Raw genomic sequence first — 22903 nt, forward strand, 5'->3', positions numbered from 1 at the left:
CTAGCTAGAGGCCTAGATTTGATCTCCCATCGCACATCTTTTAAAATTTCGTGCAATGCATTGTTGAAATTAATCGTTTTCTTGCTTGAGTGTTCTTTCTAATTATCTACATGTGATCCTGAATTCTTTTGCCAGAGTTGATTTCTCGATTTTTCTTCATTGTCCAAGCCACTGTGCCTCGGAGGATGGAAGTGAATAACTGTGTATTCCCACAATAATTCTAATTCTCGGTCTGTCGCTTCACCTGAGCTTCCAAACTTCTAGATTTTCATATATCGCTTTGTATACCGGAGGAAGGAACTGGCCACCTTATTGCTTCTTTACTGTCGTAGTGACTCCAGTTCGTTATGTTATATAAGTTGGTAAGAACGTACCTTAAAGGCAAACACTTATGTTGGTATATTCTCAAGTTTAAATCAATATTCTTCGTTCCTTTCAAACTTTTCATGCCGGCTTATTTATTACGACATGCTACCTGAAACGTAAATCTACCTTGTGTGAGAAAGATTAGTGTCCGCTTACCTGCTGTAACTGGGTACAACCACTAAGTCTGTAGATGAAAGTAGTGCTTTTGGATTCGAGAAGAAACCTTTAAAAGAAAGTTGGTGCTAAACTAGTTCAGTATTTATGTCTGAGTGCTAACTATAGTATTGTGCCACACTGTTCAATATACAGGGTGTTTCAAAACAACACCGACAACGTTTAGGACGTGATTCGTGATACCAAGATAAGACAAAAGGTATAGACCAACCTGGGTGCACAAATACTTCCTTTTGGAGTTATGGGCTGCCGAAAACATGAGAAAATGAAGGTCCATAGCTCCAAAACTATGGGATCTACCGTAGTCGGATCAAGACTGTACTTACGAACTAATATGTGCGCTATCCAAAAGCACGTTTCAGAATCCTGCAGTACTCACACAACAATTTTTATAGAGGGAGTTTGGCTGCGGACATATAATTCGAAGTACTCACCAACTACCTCTATAAAAAAATATTACTAGAGTACCATAGGATTCCGGAACATGGATATTTGGATAGCGCACATATTACTTCCTAAGTGAAGATTTGAGCCGACTGTGGTAGGTCCCATAGTATTGGAGCTATAGACTTTAAATTTCACTTTTTCATGTTTTCGGCATCTTATAATTCCGAAAGGAAGCATTTGTACGAGGGCTGCTATATATATTTCTGGCCTAATAATGAAAATACGAATATTTATCAACGAAAATGGTTTTATTGTTTTTCAAAATATTCTCCATCAAGATTTATACACTTTTGCATGCGCTCAAACCAATTTTCGAAGCACTTTTTCCACTCCGATTGAGACACCTCCAAAACATGGTTTTTGAATGCTTCAACAGCATTTTCTGGCGACGAAAATCGTTGACCACGCATTTTTTTCTTGATGTGTGGGAATAAAAAGAAGTCATTGGGTGCCAAGTCAGGGCTGTACGGCGGATGACCCATCACTTCGACGTTTTGGCCGGTCAAAAATGCGCTGGTTTGAGCCGATGTGTGAGAGCTCGCATTGTCATGGTGCACAATGATTCGTCTTCTCTTGTTCATTTTTCGAATTTCTCCGAAGACTTCAGGCAAACAAATGGTGGTGTACCACTCAGAATTGACCGTCCTACGTTGCTCAAGCGGAACAGTCGCCACATGACCAGTTATGCCGAAGAAACAGGCGACCATTTGCTTCGAAGTGCTTCTTCCACGAACAACTTTCGTTGGATTTGGCTCGTCTTGGAAGACCCACACGGTCGATTGCTGTTTTGTTTCGGGCTCATACGCATAGATCCATGATTCGTCACCTGTGACGATCTTATAAACGTCTTTTGAAGCACCGCGATCGTATTTTTTCAGCATTTCTTTACACCAATCCACACGAGCTTTCTTTTGAGCGATTGTCAAATTGTGCGGGATCCAACGAGAACAAACCTTTTTTACGGCCAGGTGTTCATGCAATATCGAATGTATGCTGGTGGAAGAAATGCCTAGGCATGCCTCTATCTCACGGTAAGTCACATGACGGTCTTGCATTATCAGTTCACGTACGGCATCGATGTTTTCTGGCACAACGGCTGTTTTTGGACGACCTTCACGGAATTCGTCTTTGAGCGAGCGTCGGCCACGATTGAATTCGTTGTACCAGTTTTTCACAGTGCTATAGGATGGTGCTTCGTCGCCATACAAAGATTTAAGTTCATCGATGCACTCTTGTCGTGATAATCCACGTCGAAAGTTGTGAAAAATGATCGCACGAAAATGTTCACGAGTTAATTCCATTTTTTTGCCAAGTTGATTTCTTCAAGTACCTGTAAAAGAAAAAAAAATTGTCGTAAGTCAAAAAGTTCTGAGTACATTTATGCTACAAAATGTCAAACTTTCCAATGGAAATGTCAGATTGCACCTGGCAACACTTAGTGTTGCCTAGGCCAGAAATATATATAGCAACCCTCGTACACCTAGGTTGGTCTATACTTTTTTGTCTTATCTTAGTGTCAGGAATTATCTTCGAAACGTTGTCAGTGTTGTTTTGAAATATCCTGTATAACAATAGCTAACCTTGATACAAGACTTAGGTTTGTTTCGTTTATATAGATTTAAAAAAGAATGTAGCTCGATGATCGTAGGTATGGAATAAATGGCTTTGAATTGTTCGTAATGGAAAGAAACAAATGTTACCTTAATGTACTGTAGAGCGCATAAGCACCAAAAATACGAATTTGCCCAATACCCTTCACCTGCTTTAACTGATCGCACTGCATCTCACAGTAAACCAACGATAGAACACCTTTCTGCATAAACGTATTTATGTGCTACAGACATTTTTACATTTGTTTTATGTTTCATTTTCTGTATTTGCTGTGCTTTTGCAGTTACTCGAAAAAGCCTATGAGTAACTATAAGACATAAAGTAAAGACGGCATCAAAGTAAGAACTTCCTTCTACATTCTGTGCACTCCCACGAAAGTACCAGATGAAAATAGGATTTGCATGTGGTATATTTAAACATATCTTAGTTTTTCATGAGTTTCCAATTACCTCAAACACCTCATTGTCTTAGGTAAAATGTTGGCAATTAAATAAGAAAATTTAACATAAACTTTGGTTAAATAATATTTACTCGTCATAGTACAGGTATTCATGTACGAAGGAACACGAACCTCAGCTTTCTTTTAGAAGCTCTCTTGACTTGTCCGTAGGTAGAAAGCAACAGGCATACATGTATATTTTTAGTGATAGAACGCAGTGGAGATATTTTCAATACAAAATCAAATTTAACTTTCAAACGAATGTCCAGTGTAGATAATTTTGGGTTAAATTAAATAAACATGACCTTAAGAGTAATTAGTTGCTTTTCAAAATAAAGTTTAGTTGTTGAGGAGTGAATGCTTCAGTGAGGTTTCAGGGGTTGTTTCTTTGTCTATATGCACTGTCACAAGGTCGCTTTAAGTTAACAATTCTCTTCGGAAAAGTTATTGATGTGGAAAAATTACAAACAGTGGAACATAAATATTTTAAACATTGTTTCGTAGTATCAATTTTCTCAGTTTGTAATCATTTATTAGAAACCTTTTAATCTAAAGCATCTTGGGAACAGTATACACAAAGAAGCGAATGAAAGTTGTAGTAATGTAACTTATACCAACCAAATCTATTTTGAAATTGAAGTACTTACTTTTTGAGTTATGCTATGTTCAGTTAAACGCAAAGCTACCAGAAATTCCTTAGCAATTTTAGTATTAGCTCAAGAGACTACTGCAGCACGTGGCAATTGAAAACAGGGTCTGATGATTCTGTACTGGGTACTTGAGAAGTGTAGATTTGGTTTTCTGTGTATTGTTAACTCGTTTGAAGACACCTAGTAACCTTATATGTGGAACATGACAACGAATTGTACTAGAGACAAGCTTCGAAAAGAAAGCTTGAGTTTCCAGGTTCTTTGGAACATGACTGTACAATCGCCAGCAATAGTGGATACATCCTCTTCCTGTGTGTTCTCTTTTCAGTAGCTTGGGACAAATAGCCCGATTTCATTTTTTTAATGCGAGAGATTTAGGTGAAAATGAAATACTGACGCACATAGTAAGTTTTCAGTAATTTATGCTTGGTCTAATTTTAGGCAGAGAATTTTCTAGGCATCTTCAGGGAAATGAATTAGTAGGGCAGTTAACAAAAGGAGGTAAATTTGTAGGAGATGAAAATTGTGAATGATTTATTAGATTGATGAAGATGGTGTTATGGAAGAGACCAGACGCCAGAAATTAGGGAACGATGTATGTAAGATGTTATGTGTTGTTCCAGTGTTTTAAATTTGTTATAGCAGGGAATTCTCTTATGCAGATGAGATATCGATAATGGTGCGATATGGGTACAGTCATCTGTGAACGATCTGATATAATGTAGGATTAATGAATTAAAAGAATACAGTAACGGTTACATTGAGTTGTGATTTTTTATTTTGTAGGCCACTGTGAAACATACGATTTATGACAGTATTTTTTCAAGAATGAACAACATAGAATAAATTAAAAATTAAAATTCAGAAATATAACTTACACAAATAATAGAAAAAAAATCAAATCTTTGAGTTTTACGTCCCACGATTATGTCGGCTAGGCTAAAGGAGACGGTGATGATGAGAAATGAATGGAATGGTGAAATAAGTAAAAGTGGGAGGAAAGGGGAGACCCCCGAGGAAACTCACGCACACGGTGTTTGTCCACCACTAAGTTCACTTGGCGCGAGCGTAGATCGAACCAGGGACTCCAAACACCAGAGGTGAAGCTCTACTACTGCCCCACCGCTGCCCCAGCACAAATAGTAGAGTATGCAGCCAAAGATAAATGGACATGACTAAAAGAAGTACTTAGAATCAAAGAGCTGAGGATGTTGAATGTAATGATCAAAGCACCTCAAAGTACACAGGCATGATATTGGGTCTACGACACCAACATGTTAAGCATATTTACTGAAAGATTTGTCCGATAAGGTGAAATAATAATAATAATAATAATAATAATAATAATAATAATAATAATAATAATAGAAAAGTAACGGTAAAGCACTCAGCTGTTCGCTTCAGTGATTTCCCTCTTTCCTGTCTTACCTGATGAAGCGTTTACTGAATGGCCATGTAGTTTATTCTTCTGCGAGTTCCATGTTAAGTTTCTAGTAAGGCCTTTGTTCCGAAATATAAGCCTAATATAAGTAGTAACCAATTTGTATACATGTAAAATACAATTGAGATTCAAACAAGAAAAAAATGTGTTCGCTAGGAATTTAATCCGAGCCTTCAGCTTGTGCTAGTGGTTAATCAGCATACTAATCCCTTCTGAGACCAGCCACACATGATCATTCTTGAGGTGTCTTTGTAGCTACGTTAGATCACTTGGATCGCACCATAACTTACTTCTGTTGTGCTTCAGCAGCCGAATGTGACTGTTCATTAAAACAAAACGTGGGACATAAAAGTTCAAGTTTCGAGATTTCGGATAAGATTTGCTTAACGCAAGAAATTTACAAATATATAATTCGGTAATTCTCTCAAATATGAATGCACAGAGAACAAAAGAAAACTGCTTTTTGATTGATAAGTAAAGTATTCAGGCTTACTTAAGAAGTTTTGTATTATTTGTGTATGATGCATATTATTGAATCCTAATTTTTATTTTAATTCTGTTCAACGCACCGTGTTCATTAATGTATAAGCCCTTTTCCTGATTATGTTTTGCAGTCTCTTAGTTGAGAATGAAGTTTTTATATTAAGTGTCGGAAGATCAGGCAGGTACTTCAAACTTTGATTTTCATGTCTACAATTTCTATTGTTCGTACATCTGGAATACCGAAAGTTAAGTTTTATCGAAGTCAAAGAGAAGTGTACTCCATTCGTTCTTAAGTTACTGACACGTGAACAGCAGGGATACAGGTATACATCGTTGCTGGAGATTAGTCGTATATCGTATATTTTATTTGGTTGCTAGTATTTGTATATTTTGATAATGCCAAAAATGCACGTGATGGTTCCCCAATAGTATTGTATTCTAACCAACAAATTAAATAAAATGGTGTAATTCAACCAAGTATTCTTAACCGAATATGTTCGATCATAAGCTGCACTATATTTCGTGCGTTTTCACTTTATTCGTCCGGAAGATGAAGTTTCCTTTAGATTACAAATTGTACTTACCCTTTCGCTACATAATTATAAACTCGTGTAAAATATTGTGAAATTATAATATCGTAAATGGAAATACCATTAATCACTCTTAATGATTTTTAATACTATCGCATCCCAAGATCATGCAGCAAAATATTTTCGGTAACTCTGGGCTTGTATCATTGTCCTATACTTTAGCTCTCTTCGATAACTCTGGGCTTCTATCGTAGCCCTATACTCAAGCTCTCTTCGATAACTGGGCTTGTATCGTAACCCTATACTTCAGCTCTCTTCGATAACTCTGGGCTTGTATCGTATGTGGTCCTATACTTCAGCTCTCTTTGAGACGAGGTAGTTTAGTGGGAAGAGCTTGTTCGTGCAGTGTAATTATCCATGAAGACGTGTGCAGCAGTGCTAGCGTGATTAGAGCTAAATTCTGTAATTATAGTATCACGTAGAGACGTAAAATGAAGATCAATTATTGTGTATGTTCAATGCATTACAGAATTAGTTCATCCATGTTCGTTATTAGAAGGTGGTGCGGCTTATATTCGGATATATCCGGTGACTTCCTTTATATTGCTAATTAATAACCAGTCCTGGGTAATTAATAAGAGTCTTTTCTCGCTGCCGATGCTAGGAAGAGAAAAAGGTCAGTTTCACTTGCACTGAGCTTAGGAACTGCAGCCAAATCTGTTTTTCTCTTTCTCCAACTCTCTTAATTTGTTTTTGTGTAGTCACTGGTAGCTTTTTCACCTTCTTATGCTATGGAAACATCCGCACTTAAGAACGATGGTAGCTTTAGAAGTGCACCACTTTTCACAAGATCAAAGTGCACACTTTAGAATAGATTTTCCTTATTGATATTTTCTTTTTTATTAATGTTAGTTACAGAGGATGTTAAGATAACTTGGACAAACTTCGAGGAAATTAAGCCTCACAGCATCAGGAAAATGAAAGTTCTAATAACGTAGGTCGAGAAATGGTACTCATAGAGAAAGTTATAGAAATATATAAAACAGTGACGATAGTTCCATTACTGTAATAGTGAAAAATTTCATGTGTATAATAAATCTATGCTAACACAGGCGACAAGGTTCGCATAGTTAGTAGAACTGTTCCTTTCATTTCCAGAAAGAAGTACGTTAGTTCATCAGCAAAGTTTGCTTCTGTAATGTTAAGGGTATCTGAATCGACTAGCCATACCTTAAATTTCACAACGTTCCTGTCTAGTGCTCTTGTTATTCCGCCTCGTCTCACTCCTGTGATTCCCCAGTTCCTGTGAGCTTCCCATTATCTCACATCCGGTACATGTAAAGAAGATTCTGAAGTATAACATTAAGCAGACAATGTTAGATACGAGCATAAGGCAAATCTATTAGTTCTTTCAACGTCAGCTCCATAAATTTGTTATCTTTCTCCTTTAGCTCACAGGACATTATTGTGGAACGTTAAACTAAGCTTTAATTGCATTTTTAAAGGAAATTGTCCTTAACTTCCATATACCCAATATTTTGGGATGATTCTTCTGTCTCATACACAGATGACTATCAAAATAATAAAAACACATGGAGTTAGAAACACGTCAGCTGTCTGGGCTTAGTACTCGGGCGACGACCGCAGCGCCGGGCAAACTCCGTACTACACGAGGATCAGTAGAATAGCAGTATGTAATGAACTGAGCACACGGTGATAGTGTAAAATGGGCGACCTTTCTGATTTCTAAAGAGATCAAATTGTTGGCGCTCAGTTATGTAGCGCGAGCGTGATCAAAGTAGTTGGGTGTGTCGTGAGGGACAGTGTTCAACGTGAAGATGATTTATAAAACTCACGGCGACGAATACGAACAAAGATCGGAAAAAAAAAATGTCAATGACAGGTCCTGCCTAACATTAAAACGGATTATCACTCAGAGTCATCATGCGGCTGCGGTGCAGATCATAAGGGAACTAAAGGAACACTTCCAACAGCCGGTGTTGACAATCACAATTTGCCGCGAGCTACATGACGTGGGTTTACGGGGTCGGATTGTATGGGCGAAACGCTCATGAACGACTATTGTTGTAGTACCACGCTAATGGTGCATCGTGGACAACTGATGATTGAAAACCCAGGATATCGTCAGATGAGTCATCGATCACGTTATTTTAAACCGCAGAGTTTATCTGGACGCCCAAAGAAGTGTATGATATGCAGTGGCTCTTTGATGCTGTGGGACGCAATATCCTGGTTTCAATCCTATCCTGATACTTACCGGTCGCCATATGCATCATGTAGTGCAGATGTTATTTCCGGACAATGACGCCTTATTCGAGGATGATAATGTGCCTGCTCACACAGCTGGAGCAGTAGAGGCATGGTTTGAGAAACATCGAAATATACACGGTGCGGCAGTGAATCGGGAAATCCTAAAAACGTTATTAGGAGAAAATCATAAATTTTAGTTGGCTGTTACAAGTTGGAATACAAACTAGACATGAAAACATGTAGTGTCCTGTGACTTTGTCACCAAACAGAAAACACTGTAGCACAGAATAAAGAAAATAATATTCCACCGAGAACGTAACTGCCCAAAAATGACATTTAGCAGATGAACATCATTCTGCTGTACACATTGCGTAACCCTCATGCTAAGATCACTCATTACTCTTTGCAGCATATCTAAGGAAATTCTCGGAACTTCTTCGTGAATGCAACGTTTCAGTTCTGGAATTGACATACAATCACAAGAAAATTCTATCTTTGAAGAAAGAAAAAGGCATCATTGTGATAAATTATTGTTTATTTATTATTATTATTTTGTACAACACTGTTTTCTGTTTGGTGATTTAAATTCAAAAATAAATAACTAAATGTTTTTATATCTAATCTGTAGTCCAACTTGTTACATCCAAATGAATTTCATTATTTTCTCGTAATAACATTTTTAAAATCGCCGGATTCACTGCCGCATCTTGTACAAATTCGGCTGATTCCGGCTCTGTTCTCTTCCACAGAACTGAGTGATACACTGAACGCGGAACGGTATAATATTTCATTTTGTATCATTCATGATCTCTGTGACTGACCTCCACGACGTATTACTTTTATAACCATCTTTATATGTTTTAACGTTACCCGACATTATTTAATTCGCTGCTATTGTATAGTTTTGGTTTAGAACAACAAAGTTCCACGCGGTCTGAAACTTGATTGAAACTTTTCCCCGACTCATTTCAGGTCTTTGTTCTGTTTGGCTTAAGAAGTGTTCTCGAGGTTTGTCCTCGCAGTTTTACATACTCTGTATGAAAATGAAAGAAGGTATATGTTTGTTTGGCAAAATCTTCGAAATTTTAAATATTTTTATGTGAAGCTTTCCGCTTCATCTTTTTTTTAAATAGTAGTTGTAGTTACAGAATTTAACATAAAATAGGTGTTATTTTGTTCGAGAATCTAACGTAAGTGATATGTTCCAAATGCTCAAAGCGGATAAATGAACAACATTTAAGGTGTTTTTATAGTTATTTGTGTTTGGATTCAAAATTATGGTGGTTGGTGATGTAAATAGATAATTTTGTTCATGTAAAGAGGACACACCTCTGATCTCATTCGTTACTGTAATTTCAAGTGCCAATTAAACTTGCAGAGATATTTCGAAGAACTATGTGTAATGTGAACAATATTTAAATGTCATAGCTTCATGCATGAACCAATAATTAACATGTATTCTGTTTCGAAATGTATATTTTTAGTTGTTTGGTTACGCAATAAGCAGTAAGCTTAAGAATATTGAAGTACACTTAAAACATTTTATTTTATATTATTCATTACGTTACTATACTTTCTTTAAGCTTAATTTTCACCTTATTAGTAAATTCAAGTGTCCAGGATATGCTTCAGTTTTATACTGAACTGTTAAATATAAACTTTTCGGTTAGTAAATATTGATTTAAATGGCTCGCGCATTATGCTTGTTCTATGCAGTAAACGACCTAAAAGCCACACACCTCATATAACAATAATCACAGTTATCTTTTGTTGTGTAGAATTTAGCCTGGCAGTTTCAATACATAATTTCCAAAAGGAAAATGGGAAGTTCGGTTTCTCTCTTCTGCTCTGAAGAAGTGCAACAGACATTCATGTTATAGAAAGTGTCTTTCAACAACGGTTCAGTACACTTTTATCAGTGAAATTTTCAACTGCAACAGTTCTGTTCTTTGGACCTTTGCGAACGAGATGTTGCGCTCGTTTTAGGTTGAATGGAGGATAAGGCAATTCAAGAATACCTTTTTGTTAATCAATCGCCAGATCCTGGTTCGTTATAATTTCACAGAAAACAAAGAAATGACACATTGTAATAGTTGAGTAGCATCACAGCTTCCAACAGCATTTTGAACTCTCTCTCTCTTTCTCTGTGTGTGTTTTTGTTTTTGTTTGCGAATTTTTCAATTTAGAACCCTCCATTCAATAGACCTTCAAAAACGTATCTAAAGAAGTAATAGAAGTTTTCGCGTCACTTCGAGATAGTGGCCAGAAAAGTACCGATTTCGAGACATTTAAGGGGACATATCTCGGGAACCGTAAGACATAGAGAGGTGATATTGTTGTTGATCAATAGCTAAGGAAATAGTGAACATTTTGGTACCAAATACTAACCAGTGGCCACTGGTTATATCTGTTCTGAATTTAATTTAATCATTATCGAAATAATTGATGTTGCTGAAAACAAGTTTGATGAGTGCTGGTGAAATGTCGTCCATTCTTGTGTTTTTGCCTTGTGATGAGCGTACCAAGCTCTATCTTTGACATCAAGAATTATCTTCCTCCTCTCTCTATACATTGCTTACAATAATACCTTTAAAGAAGTATGGGCCAGCAGTTATCTTTCCCTTCAGTATTAGTATTATTGATTTTCTTCCTTTCTTCTTTCGCCAGAACTTCCTAGTTTTGTAAACTTCTCTGTCCTTTCAAGTTTTCCCCATATCCACATATCGAAAGCTTGTATTTTCCTTATTTCAGTCTGTCGTCTGTCGAAGAGTTCGTGTAACAGCGACAAACAAAAACATCCCAAAGGTTGCATTTTACTAGACCTTTTATCTGAGTCGTCTTTCTAGCTTTCTACGCAACACTCTTCTCATGGTGTTGAGCACTTTTTTTTTTAGTTGCTTATCCTTGTTTTCATCTCGAGATTACACTTTTCATCTCGGTTAATGTGTGAGCCTAAGAACCGAAAGCCACAAACCTCCGCCTAAGACAAAAATAAAATCTCCAACCAATCCTTACACAAACCTAACGAAGACTACGGTCGTCTCAATTGAAAATTTCCCTTCTGAAATTGTACTGGACACTTTTTAAAACAAGGTTTGTCTTTCATTTAATAATAATTAAAAAAAAAAAAAAAAAAAGTACATTGCATGCTAACATCTGATAATGTACTTAGATCTAGACCGTCCAGTGCTAGTAGAATTAATTCCATAGAATTTAATATAAATTTCTGTGGACGAGAATGTTTGTCTTTGTGTCTGATTGCCATGAATCCATTGTTTGCTGGTGATAGGTAGCGGAGGGTCTTCCAGGCGTTCAGAAAGCTGAGATCTTGGGCCTCTGTGACGAAGTGGACATCCTCTCTCGACAACTGGGAGACTATTGTCGACGAGGACAGGGGAATTCACCGCAGGCACAAACAATCGCAAGGTTTGTTCTTTTATTATCTATACTACATAATGCAATACGAAGATATTAAATATATTGTGATATTTAGAGAGAAAAATTATAGGATGTAAGATAATTTACGATTACTTAAAAGGTTTGAAAAATAATGTGTTGTAGGCATGAAAAACATCCATTTCATTGCAGGATGAAGGGTGATGTATTGATAAACAAAGAGTGAAAAATTGCAAAAAAATGATTCGAACCCGATTCTTCGGCTTACAGTTCTGATGCATTACCACTACTCTATCCTGTCCGCTTTTTAAACAGCTATACATTGTCCAGTTGTTGATGTCAGCGCTCAGCTACTCAGACCGCATGGATCAGTGGCTGAGCAATGATATCAAGAATGGAAGAATGTATGAGGGTATTTTCGATAGTTTCCGCCTCGAAAATGAAATGTTGCACAACTAGTAATAAGCTGTTCATAGCATATAATGCCAGGTATGGAGAAAACATTGTCCGCTTTTAGTTTTTAATGCACACTTTCAGTTGCTGCAAACGCACATTTGGATTCATCATCTGGCCAAGTGACAGCAGTTGGCGTTGGACGATGTCCCGAACAGTCCACCAAACGCAACTTTTTTTGGTGCTATGGAAGTTTTTATAATATGAATGTGTTTGTTTGATGTGCTATCAGGCGATGATGAGGTTCAAGCCGTGAATTATGTTTTTAAAATGTCGTCAACATTTCAGTACTCAGCTCAGAAATAAATCATTCCCGTAATAAAACAATAAAGAAACATACATTTTTTCATGTCATTTTTGGTGAGTCAGTCAGCTCAAATGGTTCGAAGCTGATGGAGTTATTGGCAAATTCTTCTGTAGTGCAATTGAACTCTTCCCTCAGTGCCTCATATGTTTGGCCATTATCTTTCTCAATAGTTGTCTTAAGTACGTCATTGTCTGTGATTTGTTGTCTTGTAAATGTATGCCCTGGAGGGTTCCGTCGCCGGTCTTTCACTACTTATTGTCTCGTTTAGCCTAGAGGGCACAGTCATACGATGTAAAACTAAAAGATTCGGGGCCACTGCTCTAGTTTCTCAAAGTAAACCAACCCATCATATGTATCAGTTACTCGCATTACTGAAACAAATATTTCTGAATTCCGACCAAAATATAAAACTGTTCCGGAAAATTTCGGCAAAAGAAAACTCACCTCAAAAGATATTTTCGTAAGTGATGTACGTTATTAGTATCCATGATAGGGTTCTAAATGGAATATCAGGCTTTCTAATGTTCCTATATTTTCTATTTTCCCTATATATGTGTATCTCTTCCTATAAACTCCTATATTGCCTACATTTTAACGAAACCTCCTGTATTTTTGTGGCATAGCTACTTCCACTTGTGTGATCCCATCTTGCACACGAGAGTATAAAAACTCTGAGGACTCTAAAGGACAGCATTTGAATGTGTGGAGAAAAAGTTGAAAACCTACCTGTTACAAAGCGATTAATAGATGCTATGCAGAACACCTGAAGAAAGTATAAAGATTACTTAGAATAGTGCAGATCCAAAGAGGCCGGAAAGTTTTCCAGAGAAGAAAGTGCTTTAAGAAATGCGAAGCAAAAAGTTATATCGAAGGAAGTTTCAAAGAGTGAATCGTCTCTGAAGAAATTAAATGAAATGGACGAAACAGTACAGAAGGAAATGGAAATAGCTACTAGACTGATGAAAGATGTTCAGACAAGATTATCTTGTGCGCCATCAAAATGACATCCTTACACTTTCCTTCTGGTCGTTGCTTAGTACTGGTAAGCTACGTACGAAAACACAAAGAAACCCGTATAAAATTTTGCATCGAGATAATTATCCATTTAGTTATATTTAGAGTAGAATGTATGTTCATATAACAATAGGTGTAATTTTATGTATTTTTTAAATTTTATTATTTCTACGTATTGGATAATTGAAATGTTCCTTCCAATAGGTAGAAATATTGTTGCATGAGTTTCTTTGTTTCTTGTTCTCTCAAAATGTTCCAAATGCACAAATGTTCCGTCAAATTTTCCAGGAAATAATTGAAATGTTCCTTTTCCACAGCGTCACGAAACCTATAGTTTTTCGTCGTGATTTCCTATATTTTTTTCATTAGCATTGGAAAGCCTGGTATATGTATTTGTGAAATTCGGAACAAAATTGCCTAAGGCCTTTTTGAGAAAATCGTCTGGAAAGAACTTACTCCAAACAATAAACTACCTTCTGGATCCCGCCCCCCCCCCTCCCGGAATATATGTCTACGAGGGACAATCAAAAAGTTCCCGGAATTCTGTTGGAGCTCTTTGTTACCACAATATAAGTACACATTTATTTAATCGCCTTCAAAGTTGACATCTTCAGAACACACACAGACTTCGTTCTACTGCTCCTGTGATTGGTGGAAACACCGACGAAAGACTTCTTTTAGTATCCTCCTAAGGTCAGCCGTTGCGTTAGTTTTGATCTCTTTTACGTTAGCAAAACGGGAAAGCCCATTTTTATCTTCGGAAGGAACTAAACATCCAATGATGCTAAACAGTTTTTAGGTTATCGAACTCCCTGAATCAGATTTTCCCCAATTCCTACATGAACTTGACGTTTGCGCGTTAATTCTGAATAAGACATCCTAGGGACTGTATTGCACAAACTTCATTGTACTTTCGTCACAAATGCCAGAACTACAACATTCCGGAAGCTTTTTGACTGTTCCTCCTGTATATCACAATACAGTGTTGTTAATGACATTAAACAAAATCATTAGAGTCATTTTAGACAGCGTTGATAATTTTTATTTTTACCTTTAAGTAAATTACCGTTATTTTTGGAAGTAGTAGAAAAAAAAGTTATAAAAACATTTTAAGATTAAAATTTGGTTTCGGATACGTGAACGGTGTAGCCTCTAGCTGAGTGAACATATTTACATCGGGACGAGCGGACAAACATGCGGACAGAGAACCAGAAAACCGTTTTTCACCATGCATGGACCATGACATGTAAATCAACTGAAATCTTGAATTCGGAGTTTTCGCCATCATACTTTCTTCTCTCCTATAAGTAAAATCAAAGTAAAAATGTAAGTAAAATCCAATTACTTCTTCGTTACTCATATGTAGCAGAATTTGCTTTAACTTTGTTATAATAATCGTGAGCCTCAGTTAACATGTTGACTTGGTATTCTGAAGTTAATATTGAGTCATTTTGTAAATGTGTTTGTTGGTTTCAGAGTTCAAAAACATTGATATTTATTATTAGCATTTAATTAATTTGTTTCAGAGTTTAAAAAGGATTGATATTTATTGTTAGCATTTAATTGATTGTTTCAAGAGTTAAAAAACGATTAATATTTATTGTTAGTTTTTAATTGACGTGGACAGTTCAAGTGTTCTTACATTTAACATATTGATGTATTCTGTATTCTTTGGGTAGGAATTTATCGCAGAAGCTGTATGAGCTGAAGAACAAAATCCAGAACGCTGTAGTAAATCGAGTAGTTGAGGACTTCATTGATATTACAACACCACTCAGGCAGTTTACAGAAGCTGTCCTCGCACCTGAAGGTAAGCAGATACCTTGAATTCTGGCTTTACTTTACTAAAAATGGAGAGCTGTGTGAGAAAAGCGATCCGGAATGCGGAACTTAACGAAAGTTTCTTAAATCGCGATTTATTGCTAGTGCAGATCAAAGAGTTATTGGAGGGATCATGGTTTGAAATTAAAAATACCAAGTCAATACGTATTGGTATGTAGCGAATAATTACTAAACTGGAATTTCAAGTGAATGGTAATTTGAAAGAGAGTGTAATACAGTAGTAACTATAAAGGTTTTTCTTTCTTTTTTTTTCTTTTTTTTTAAGTGAGCACAATTTTATAAAGTTAATTCTATGTTTCATATGTCTTTAGTGTGAAAGAACTAATGAATAAATTGGGAAGAAACAGCTCGGGTTTAGGAGAAAAAATGAAAGAAATCTTTAAGTTTTACGTCCCACGGTTATGCCGGTTAGGCTAAAGGAGACGGTGATGATGAGAGATGAGTGAAATGGTGAAATGAAGAAAGTGGGAGGAAACGGGAGAGCCCCGAGAAAACCCACGAGCACGATGTTTGTCCACCACAAAGTCCACACGGCGCGAGCTGGGATCGAACCAGCGACCCCAAGCACCGGAGGTGAACGCTCTACCACTGAGCCACCGCGCCCCCTCGGGTTTAGGAGAGGTAAGGGAACAAGGGATACAATTGGCTTATTAAGGGTAATCGGTGAAACGTGTATAGAAAAAGAGAAAGAGGTATATATTGTATTTATTGATCTAGAAACGAGTTTTAATTACGTGAACTGGGAATTGTTGGGAATTCTAAAGAAAGTTGGGTTGGAATGGAAAGATCGAAGACTGATAAGAAACTTACATGTGAACCAACAAGTAAGTGTTAGAATAGGGAAGAAGTGACAAAGGAGAGTGCAGTTGGAAGGGGAGTTGCACAGGGATCCTGTCTCTCGTCTACACTATTCAATATCTATCTAGAAGAGAAAATGAAAGAGTCTACATAATGAAGATGGCATTTCAGTAGGAGGTAGAATGATTAGGTGTGTAAGTTTTGCAGATGATATGACGCTTGTTGCTGAATATAAAAAGAAAATGAATAAGATGTTAGAAAACTTGAAGAGGGATTGTGAAGAATATGGGATGAACTAAATGTTAGACAAAAGCCACGGTGATTGAATCGAGTCAGTCGGTGTCAAATATAGAAGTGGAAAGGAGAAAGATAGAACAGGTGACTAGTTTTTGACACCTGGATAATATTATTAGTGATGGTATGAAGTGCGAACGTGAAATAAAAGCAAGGATAGGAATGGAGAAGGAAAAGTCTATTTCATGTGGCCTTGAATAAATAGTTACACAAAAGGAGTCGTAAAATACTTCGTGTCGAGCATTGTATTGCATGGGGTAAAAATATGACATAACGAAAAAGTGAAGAAAAATGAATGGAAGTTTTCGAAATGTGGGTGTGAAGAAGAACTGAGAGAATTAACTGGATCGAGGGGAAATGAATGAGAAGGTGTTAGAAGTGGTGAGGGAGGAAAGGACAATTTTAGATGTAACTTAGTGGTTGGCACATTGGCTGAGAAGGAATTGTATCATGAGGGACGAGTTAGAGGATATGGTGGGAGGAAGTGAAGAAGACTACAATTAATAGACGATATCAAAACAGAAGAATCGTACGTGAAGACGAAGAGGTTACCGGAAGACTATGGAGAATGGAAGATTCTCAGTTGCAGAAAGTGACCTGTGTGTGTCAGAATATTTGTGATTATGTATCGATACTAAAGAAATTCTGGTGCAAAGTGTTTGTAGTAGTAGAGCCTTCAAAAGAATTACTCTACTACGTTCTTCAGCTGGGCACACGATACAAGTGCAGAATGGTATTCTCAGAAATGAATGAAAAAAGAAAAGAAAAAAGAAAATGAAAGTTTCCGGGAGCTACTGACAAAATCGTTGTAGATTTCTGATATAGTTTAGTACGATTTAAGTTCATTTGGATGCAGTAAGTTGCTTTATTTTCTACAGATTATATAAATATTCGTGGAATCATATAATATCTTTAAACAAACTTAAGAGACATTGGTGAAATAACTTCTGACTTCATTAGCTAAACGTGTATATTGCAAAATACTACCTCTTCACAAAGAAGAAACGTACAGATCGCGTTAAAGAGACGTAAGTTGTGTCCCAACTGGATATTGTAATCACATCACAGTACGCCATTTCTCTCAGAGTAGGAACCGTTAGAAGCATGAGCAACGGACTAAGTGTTGAAATGTGCTACCAACGTTTATGAATTCACGAATCGAAACAGTTATTTTTGATGGGAGAAGCATTAACTTGGAAAAGCCAAAGTCCATTTATTGGTAAAATTTTGTGAGTTGTCTTTTTAAACTGTCTTTTTAAGAAGGTTTTTCATTTGAGCCTTAGCAGTAATTAGTGGATGTAGAAGTTGTAGACCCCGTAGATTGCTGTGATATTTGCTTCTATGACACTTATTTAACCAAAATTTTAACCTCCTTTTTGACCTACTTTAAAATAATTTTAACCTACTTTAAAATAATTTTCCTTGGTCAGTTCTTCAAACAAAGCATTTCGCAATGTGTGCCTGTGTGCTTATGAGGGAGCTACTTGAATGAAAGAAGTAATGGATTCTGCTGAAGAAAACTATGAATAACGGGAGTGACTGACTTACATTCTGCAACTTGAAATGCCCGACTGTTGTCTTGATAAACCCTTATGTGAAGTTTAGTTTTACGTTTAGCTTAAATGGAATTTCTTGCTGACAGTTATTTATTTGGCTGTGCGGGGCTAGACAGTTAGAAATAAATTTGGACAATTATGAATATTTATTTGTTACAATTGTTTTATATTTGACAGGTACTCCAGGACGTGACCAGAATTTTGCTGACAAAGCACAACATCTGCAGCATTTCTCATCGCGTGCTGCGAAGACTGCGCGGATGGTTGCAGCAGGCGGGAGCAGCGGAAACAAAAAGTTAGCTGAATCCCTTTTGCAGTCTGCCAACCAGGTAACTGCACAGTTAAACAGCACTCAGTTAGGTCTTATCGATCTATGGCTCTCGAGTGTATGGAAATTCGTATATATTCAGACATGCTCTGAAATTTTACAACCATGTCATTTACTTCAAATTTTAATTCCTAAGTAATTCTTTGGAAGTACTTAAAGAAACACAACATATTATTAGGTACTCTACAATTTAAGTTGAAATCAAAAATGAAATCTGAAGGATGATTTCGAAAATTCATGTATTCTTTTAAAACAGTTAAGATTAAGAGAGATAAAAGTTGTAAATAATAAATAGTGGACACTGATTAAGAAATATGTCAAACACAGGCACAGCTTGACCTTTCCGTTTCCATTTGATGAGTGAACTGTATACAGGACAGTGTTTCTTCTTTGCTCTTTCTCGGTGAGTCCATTCCTCTTCTTTCTTTTGTTTCTATCTTTTCTTCCTGTTTCTCGCTCAATTCTGTTTATACAGTTTGTGAATAAGATTCAGGAAAGAATCTAAAGATTGAAAATGGACGGATTATCCACGAATTAGCATTTCGAAGTACTAAATTGAAGTATTTCAGCGTAATTAATTAGAAAGAATTAACTGTCGTATTTTACAGACTGTAAGACGCACTTTTTTTTTTGGGTTTTGTTTTGTTTTGTTTTGTACCGTAACATTTTTCCAGTTTTTCGCAGAGTTTACAATCTGTATATTCTAGTCTCTGGCTCTGGTTTGTGATGGCGGGGAGGGAGGGAGACAGTCATCGGTGCACTGCTGCTGCCAGTTGAATCCAATGTTGCTAGATAGAGATAGATTTCCTACGGCATTGGACATTTTTATATTAATTTCAAGTATAAGATGCACCTCAATTTTGGAGGCAATTTTTCGAAGAAAAAAGTGCGTCTTATAGTCCGTAAAATACGGTATATATTCGAGAAATACTTTTGTTTTTTCACCTTTAATTGCAGTTATTTGAAAAGAAGCTATAACTCCAAATAAATCAGGTATAATTGTAGTATTTCAAAATCACAGAGAACTAGAATTGTAAAGACGTGAGAGAAATCGAAGTAAAATTTGGTATTAAACTTAATGGAGTGTAAGGACAGGGAAATTCATATTTCGTTTTTATTATTATTATTATTATTATTATTATTATTATTATTATTATTATTATTATTATTATTATTATTATTATTATTATTATTATTCGTTATTGTAATTATTATTATTATTATTCGTTATTGTAATTATCTCTTAATATTTATCAGTTTACGGTGGTACCATAGTCTAGTGTTTAGAGCGTGTGAGTCATATCCGCGTGGTCACGGGTTTGATTCCCGGCCAGTTCTTCCCAATTTTCGATCGTCGTGAGGCAAATTGGACAGTGACGTGAGTAAAAGACGCTAGGTCTAGAAAGCTCCTGATATACATATTAGAGATAGGGCGACACAATGCGCTGACCACGTTGCTAGACTGGACGTAGTTAAGTCGGTCGCTAACAGATGGCATTGGAACGGCTCAAGCTCATAAGGGCTGTCATTCCAGTGGTTGCTTAGCTATTTATCAGTTTAAAGTAATTGCAGCATTTATAGCTACTAAACTTACAGCATCAAACATGCAAATAACGTATTCCATAGAATGATATAAGCCTGTTTTACAATTCTGATAACGGACTGTTGAGGGATTAGCTCGAAATATTTATCATTTGAGGAAATTTGATCGCCATAGGAATACGTACAATGTTAATAATTTTGAGTGTAAAATTTGGTATGGTTTTATGCATAGCCTTATTTAAAAATCAAAATAGATGTTTCAAAGTAATGATCTGATAATATGAGATTTCAGGTAGTTTGACAATACACTATTGTTTATACTGTCACTGTTAAAAAAAAATCTGGAGATGTTGTCTTTTTGTTCTTTTATTTCAGTTTACGGCATATTTTCATTCTTTGAAACATATTCGTATAAAGTCTCCTCCACTCTTCTTATAAATAGAAACTGCATTTCTTGTTGGGACATTTCTGCGGTGCATTTCAGCTAAGTAAAATATGAGAAAAAAACAACTTACAGTATTTTGTTTGTTGGAAACTGAATTCGATTTCAGTAAGATTCTTCTATAATTTTTTAATAGTGATGATTTAAGAAATCAGTGTTACCAGACAATAAAATTGATTATCGACCATTCGTCTGAAATGTGTATATATTTTTTTCTTTTGTCTAATAGTTATGGACTTAAATAGCTATGGACTTAGTAATACGACATCCCTTTAGGTTCTCCTTTAGTCAAGATAAATCGTTATTTGTGAAATATCCTACAGTGGCTAATAGAAGTATCTTTAATAACAGTGATAGTCAAACCGTCGATCGCGAGCTACTAGTAGCTCGTAAGGACATTTTCGGTAAATCACGTTAATGCTCCGGTTGGCTAACTTTGATCAGTGTTGCCAATTTAGGGTAAAAGTCGCTAAATCTAGGAGATTCGACTTCCAAAAGAACTTGTTGATGACAAAAGTTCTATCCTTCTCATTAAAGTTAATAACTCTGATAGAAAAAATCTGTTATTACATTTGTAATTTGTTTCTAGCTACATTTCAATTTCTTTCTTATGTACAATTCAATTTCAGTTTCTTTTTGTTATATACAGTTTAAAATTGATTTCATATTTATTAGAAATGTAAGTTTACAGGGAATAAAGAAATGTAACTTTTTTTTTTTAATAAGTTGATAGTTCTTTTGTTTGGTAGTTCACTGTAAGATTTAAAAACAGTACGGTTCGGTAGCTCAGAAGCTTCAGAAGTTTGGTGATTACTGTTTTGTAATCTTCTGCTGAGGGGATGGAATTCATTGTGATATCTCAAACTCACAGTAATGTTCCTCATCTACTTTTCTCCAGTATTTTGAATAACACTCGAAATATAGGAATGACAAAATGAAATATCAGCATTAGGCCTGAAAGAACACATAAGGGAGTCCCAAGAGAACAAATAAGCTGTCAGGTTTATCAAAGCATCTACAAATTACCAACACTTGGTATAGAATTTTAAATTTTTATGCCGAGTTACCTTAAGTATGGAAAGAAAAAAAAAGTATTTGGGTCATATAAGAACTGAAAGTCCAAAGCTGAACATCAATAAAGGAAATATTGATAGGAATTGAGACGGTATTGTTACACATCAATAAAACAAAACAAAAAAATTAGTTAAGAATCTTGATTAGATATTTATTGGTTGGATATATATGATACTCTCTGAGTTACCTGAAATAAAAATTTGTGGTGTACATATGGTTTCAGAAAAATAGGCAAATAGCTTCATCTGGCTATAATGTTGACAGCGAGATTTACATATAAGTACAAAAGAGTGAGGGGAAAAAATGACCTAGGTACATTGTTTATACAAAGATTTAAGTTGTGTGCAGGGTGTTTATGACAACGTTTTGATTAAGAAGAATGTATCGGAAAGAAATCCTTGAACACCAATGAAGCAGGTTATTAGCAAATTTAGTTAGCACTTAAATTAGGGTTATGTACCTATTATGTTATATAGTAAAATAGCAATCTGTAACAATTGGAAAAGGTAAGAGACAGAAGTACCGATAAAATTTTACGCAATATGTAGAAAAAACAAGTGAAGATCATGTTCTGAAAAGGACTTCTAACCACTGTGCACTTCTGAATGTGAATGACCAAGTGTGTTATTTGAAATATTGGTGAAAATAATTGACGAGGAACATTACTAGCTGAATATTACCTTTTCTGTACGTGTTCTGTTATCAGTAATTTTGGAAGGAATTGGCCAAATTGAACAATTTTCGCTGACGCACAGGAATTTTATTATATCTGAGATAAAGAGAGGTGAACTGATATGGTCCATTGGTTATATAATTACGAGGAAGAAGAGGTAGACACTTATGTACCGAATGTTAGTTTAGGATTATAATGTTATTAATAGACTTAACCTTACGATACAAAGTACATGACATTTTGTTTGTTATGGCCTTCAACTATATAGTTATTGCGTATGTTCCAGGTGGAGAGCCTAACCCCTCAACTGGTGAATGCAGGCCGCATACGGATGGCATATCCTGAGAACAAAGCAGCCGACGAACATTTCGAGAACCTTCGCTGTCAGTACGCAGAAAGCATTCAGAAAGTGAGGGCGCTCTGTGATGATGCCACGGACTCTGCGGACTTCATTAAAATATCTGGTACGTCTCAGCCTCTTATTTGACAATATATTCAATATTCTTGCAAGCACGTAGGCTCAATAGTAGACTACTCATTTGTGACTGAGAAAGTTTCTATTCGACCCTGCGACACAAATTTCGTAGTACACAGCATTGTCTCTGGGATTTATCCCTTTCCTAAGTTTTTTTTTTTTTAAATAGATCGTTTATTAAATATATAAATTACGATTTAATTCATTGTATTATAATGTTTTGTAGAAATATACAAATGATTTGTTTATTAGTTTAATTGTACGTGGTACATAAGTATTTTCAGCTAGGAAAGAGTT

At 36.0% G+C, this 22903-nt stretch overlaps 1 protein-coding gene and 1 non-coding gene across 2 annotated transcripts in view; one reads left to right on the plus strand and one right to left on the minus strand.

Annotated features, from left to right (window-relative positions):
• The window catches only part of Vinc (vinculin), a 236040-nt gene that overhangs the window by 123809 nt on the left and 89328 nt on the right, over nucleotides 1-22903 (plus strand). The window contains exons 9-12 of the mRNA XM_081764025.1: nucleotides 11702-11838; nucleotides 15262-15392; nucleotides 18250-18401; nucleotides 22418-22595. Of these exons, the coding sequence (XP_081620151.1) occupies nucleotides 11702-11838; nucleotides 15262-15392; nucleotides 18250-18401; nucleotides 22418-22595 (598 nt within the window). The remainder of the gene's footprint in view (nucleotides 1-11701; nucleotides 11839-15261; nucleotides 15393-18249; nucleotides 18402-22417; nucleotides 22596-22903) is intronic.
• TRNAR-CCG (transfer RNA arginine (anticodon CCG)) lies at nucleotides 15956-16027 on the minus strand. The gene has a single exon. It is a non-coding gene; the product is annotated as a tRNA-Arg (tRNA).

The sequence above is a fragment of the Thermobia domestica genome, chromosome 7, assembly GCF_964235325.1.
Source record: "Thermobia domestica chromosome 7, izTheDome1.hap1.1, whole genome shotgun sequence".
NCBI classification, from domain to species: Eukaryota; Metazoa; Arthropoda; class Insecta; order Zygentoma; family Lepismatidae; genus Thermobia; species Thermobia domestica.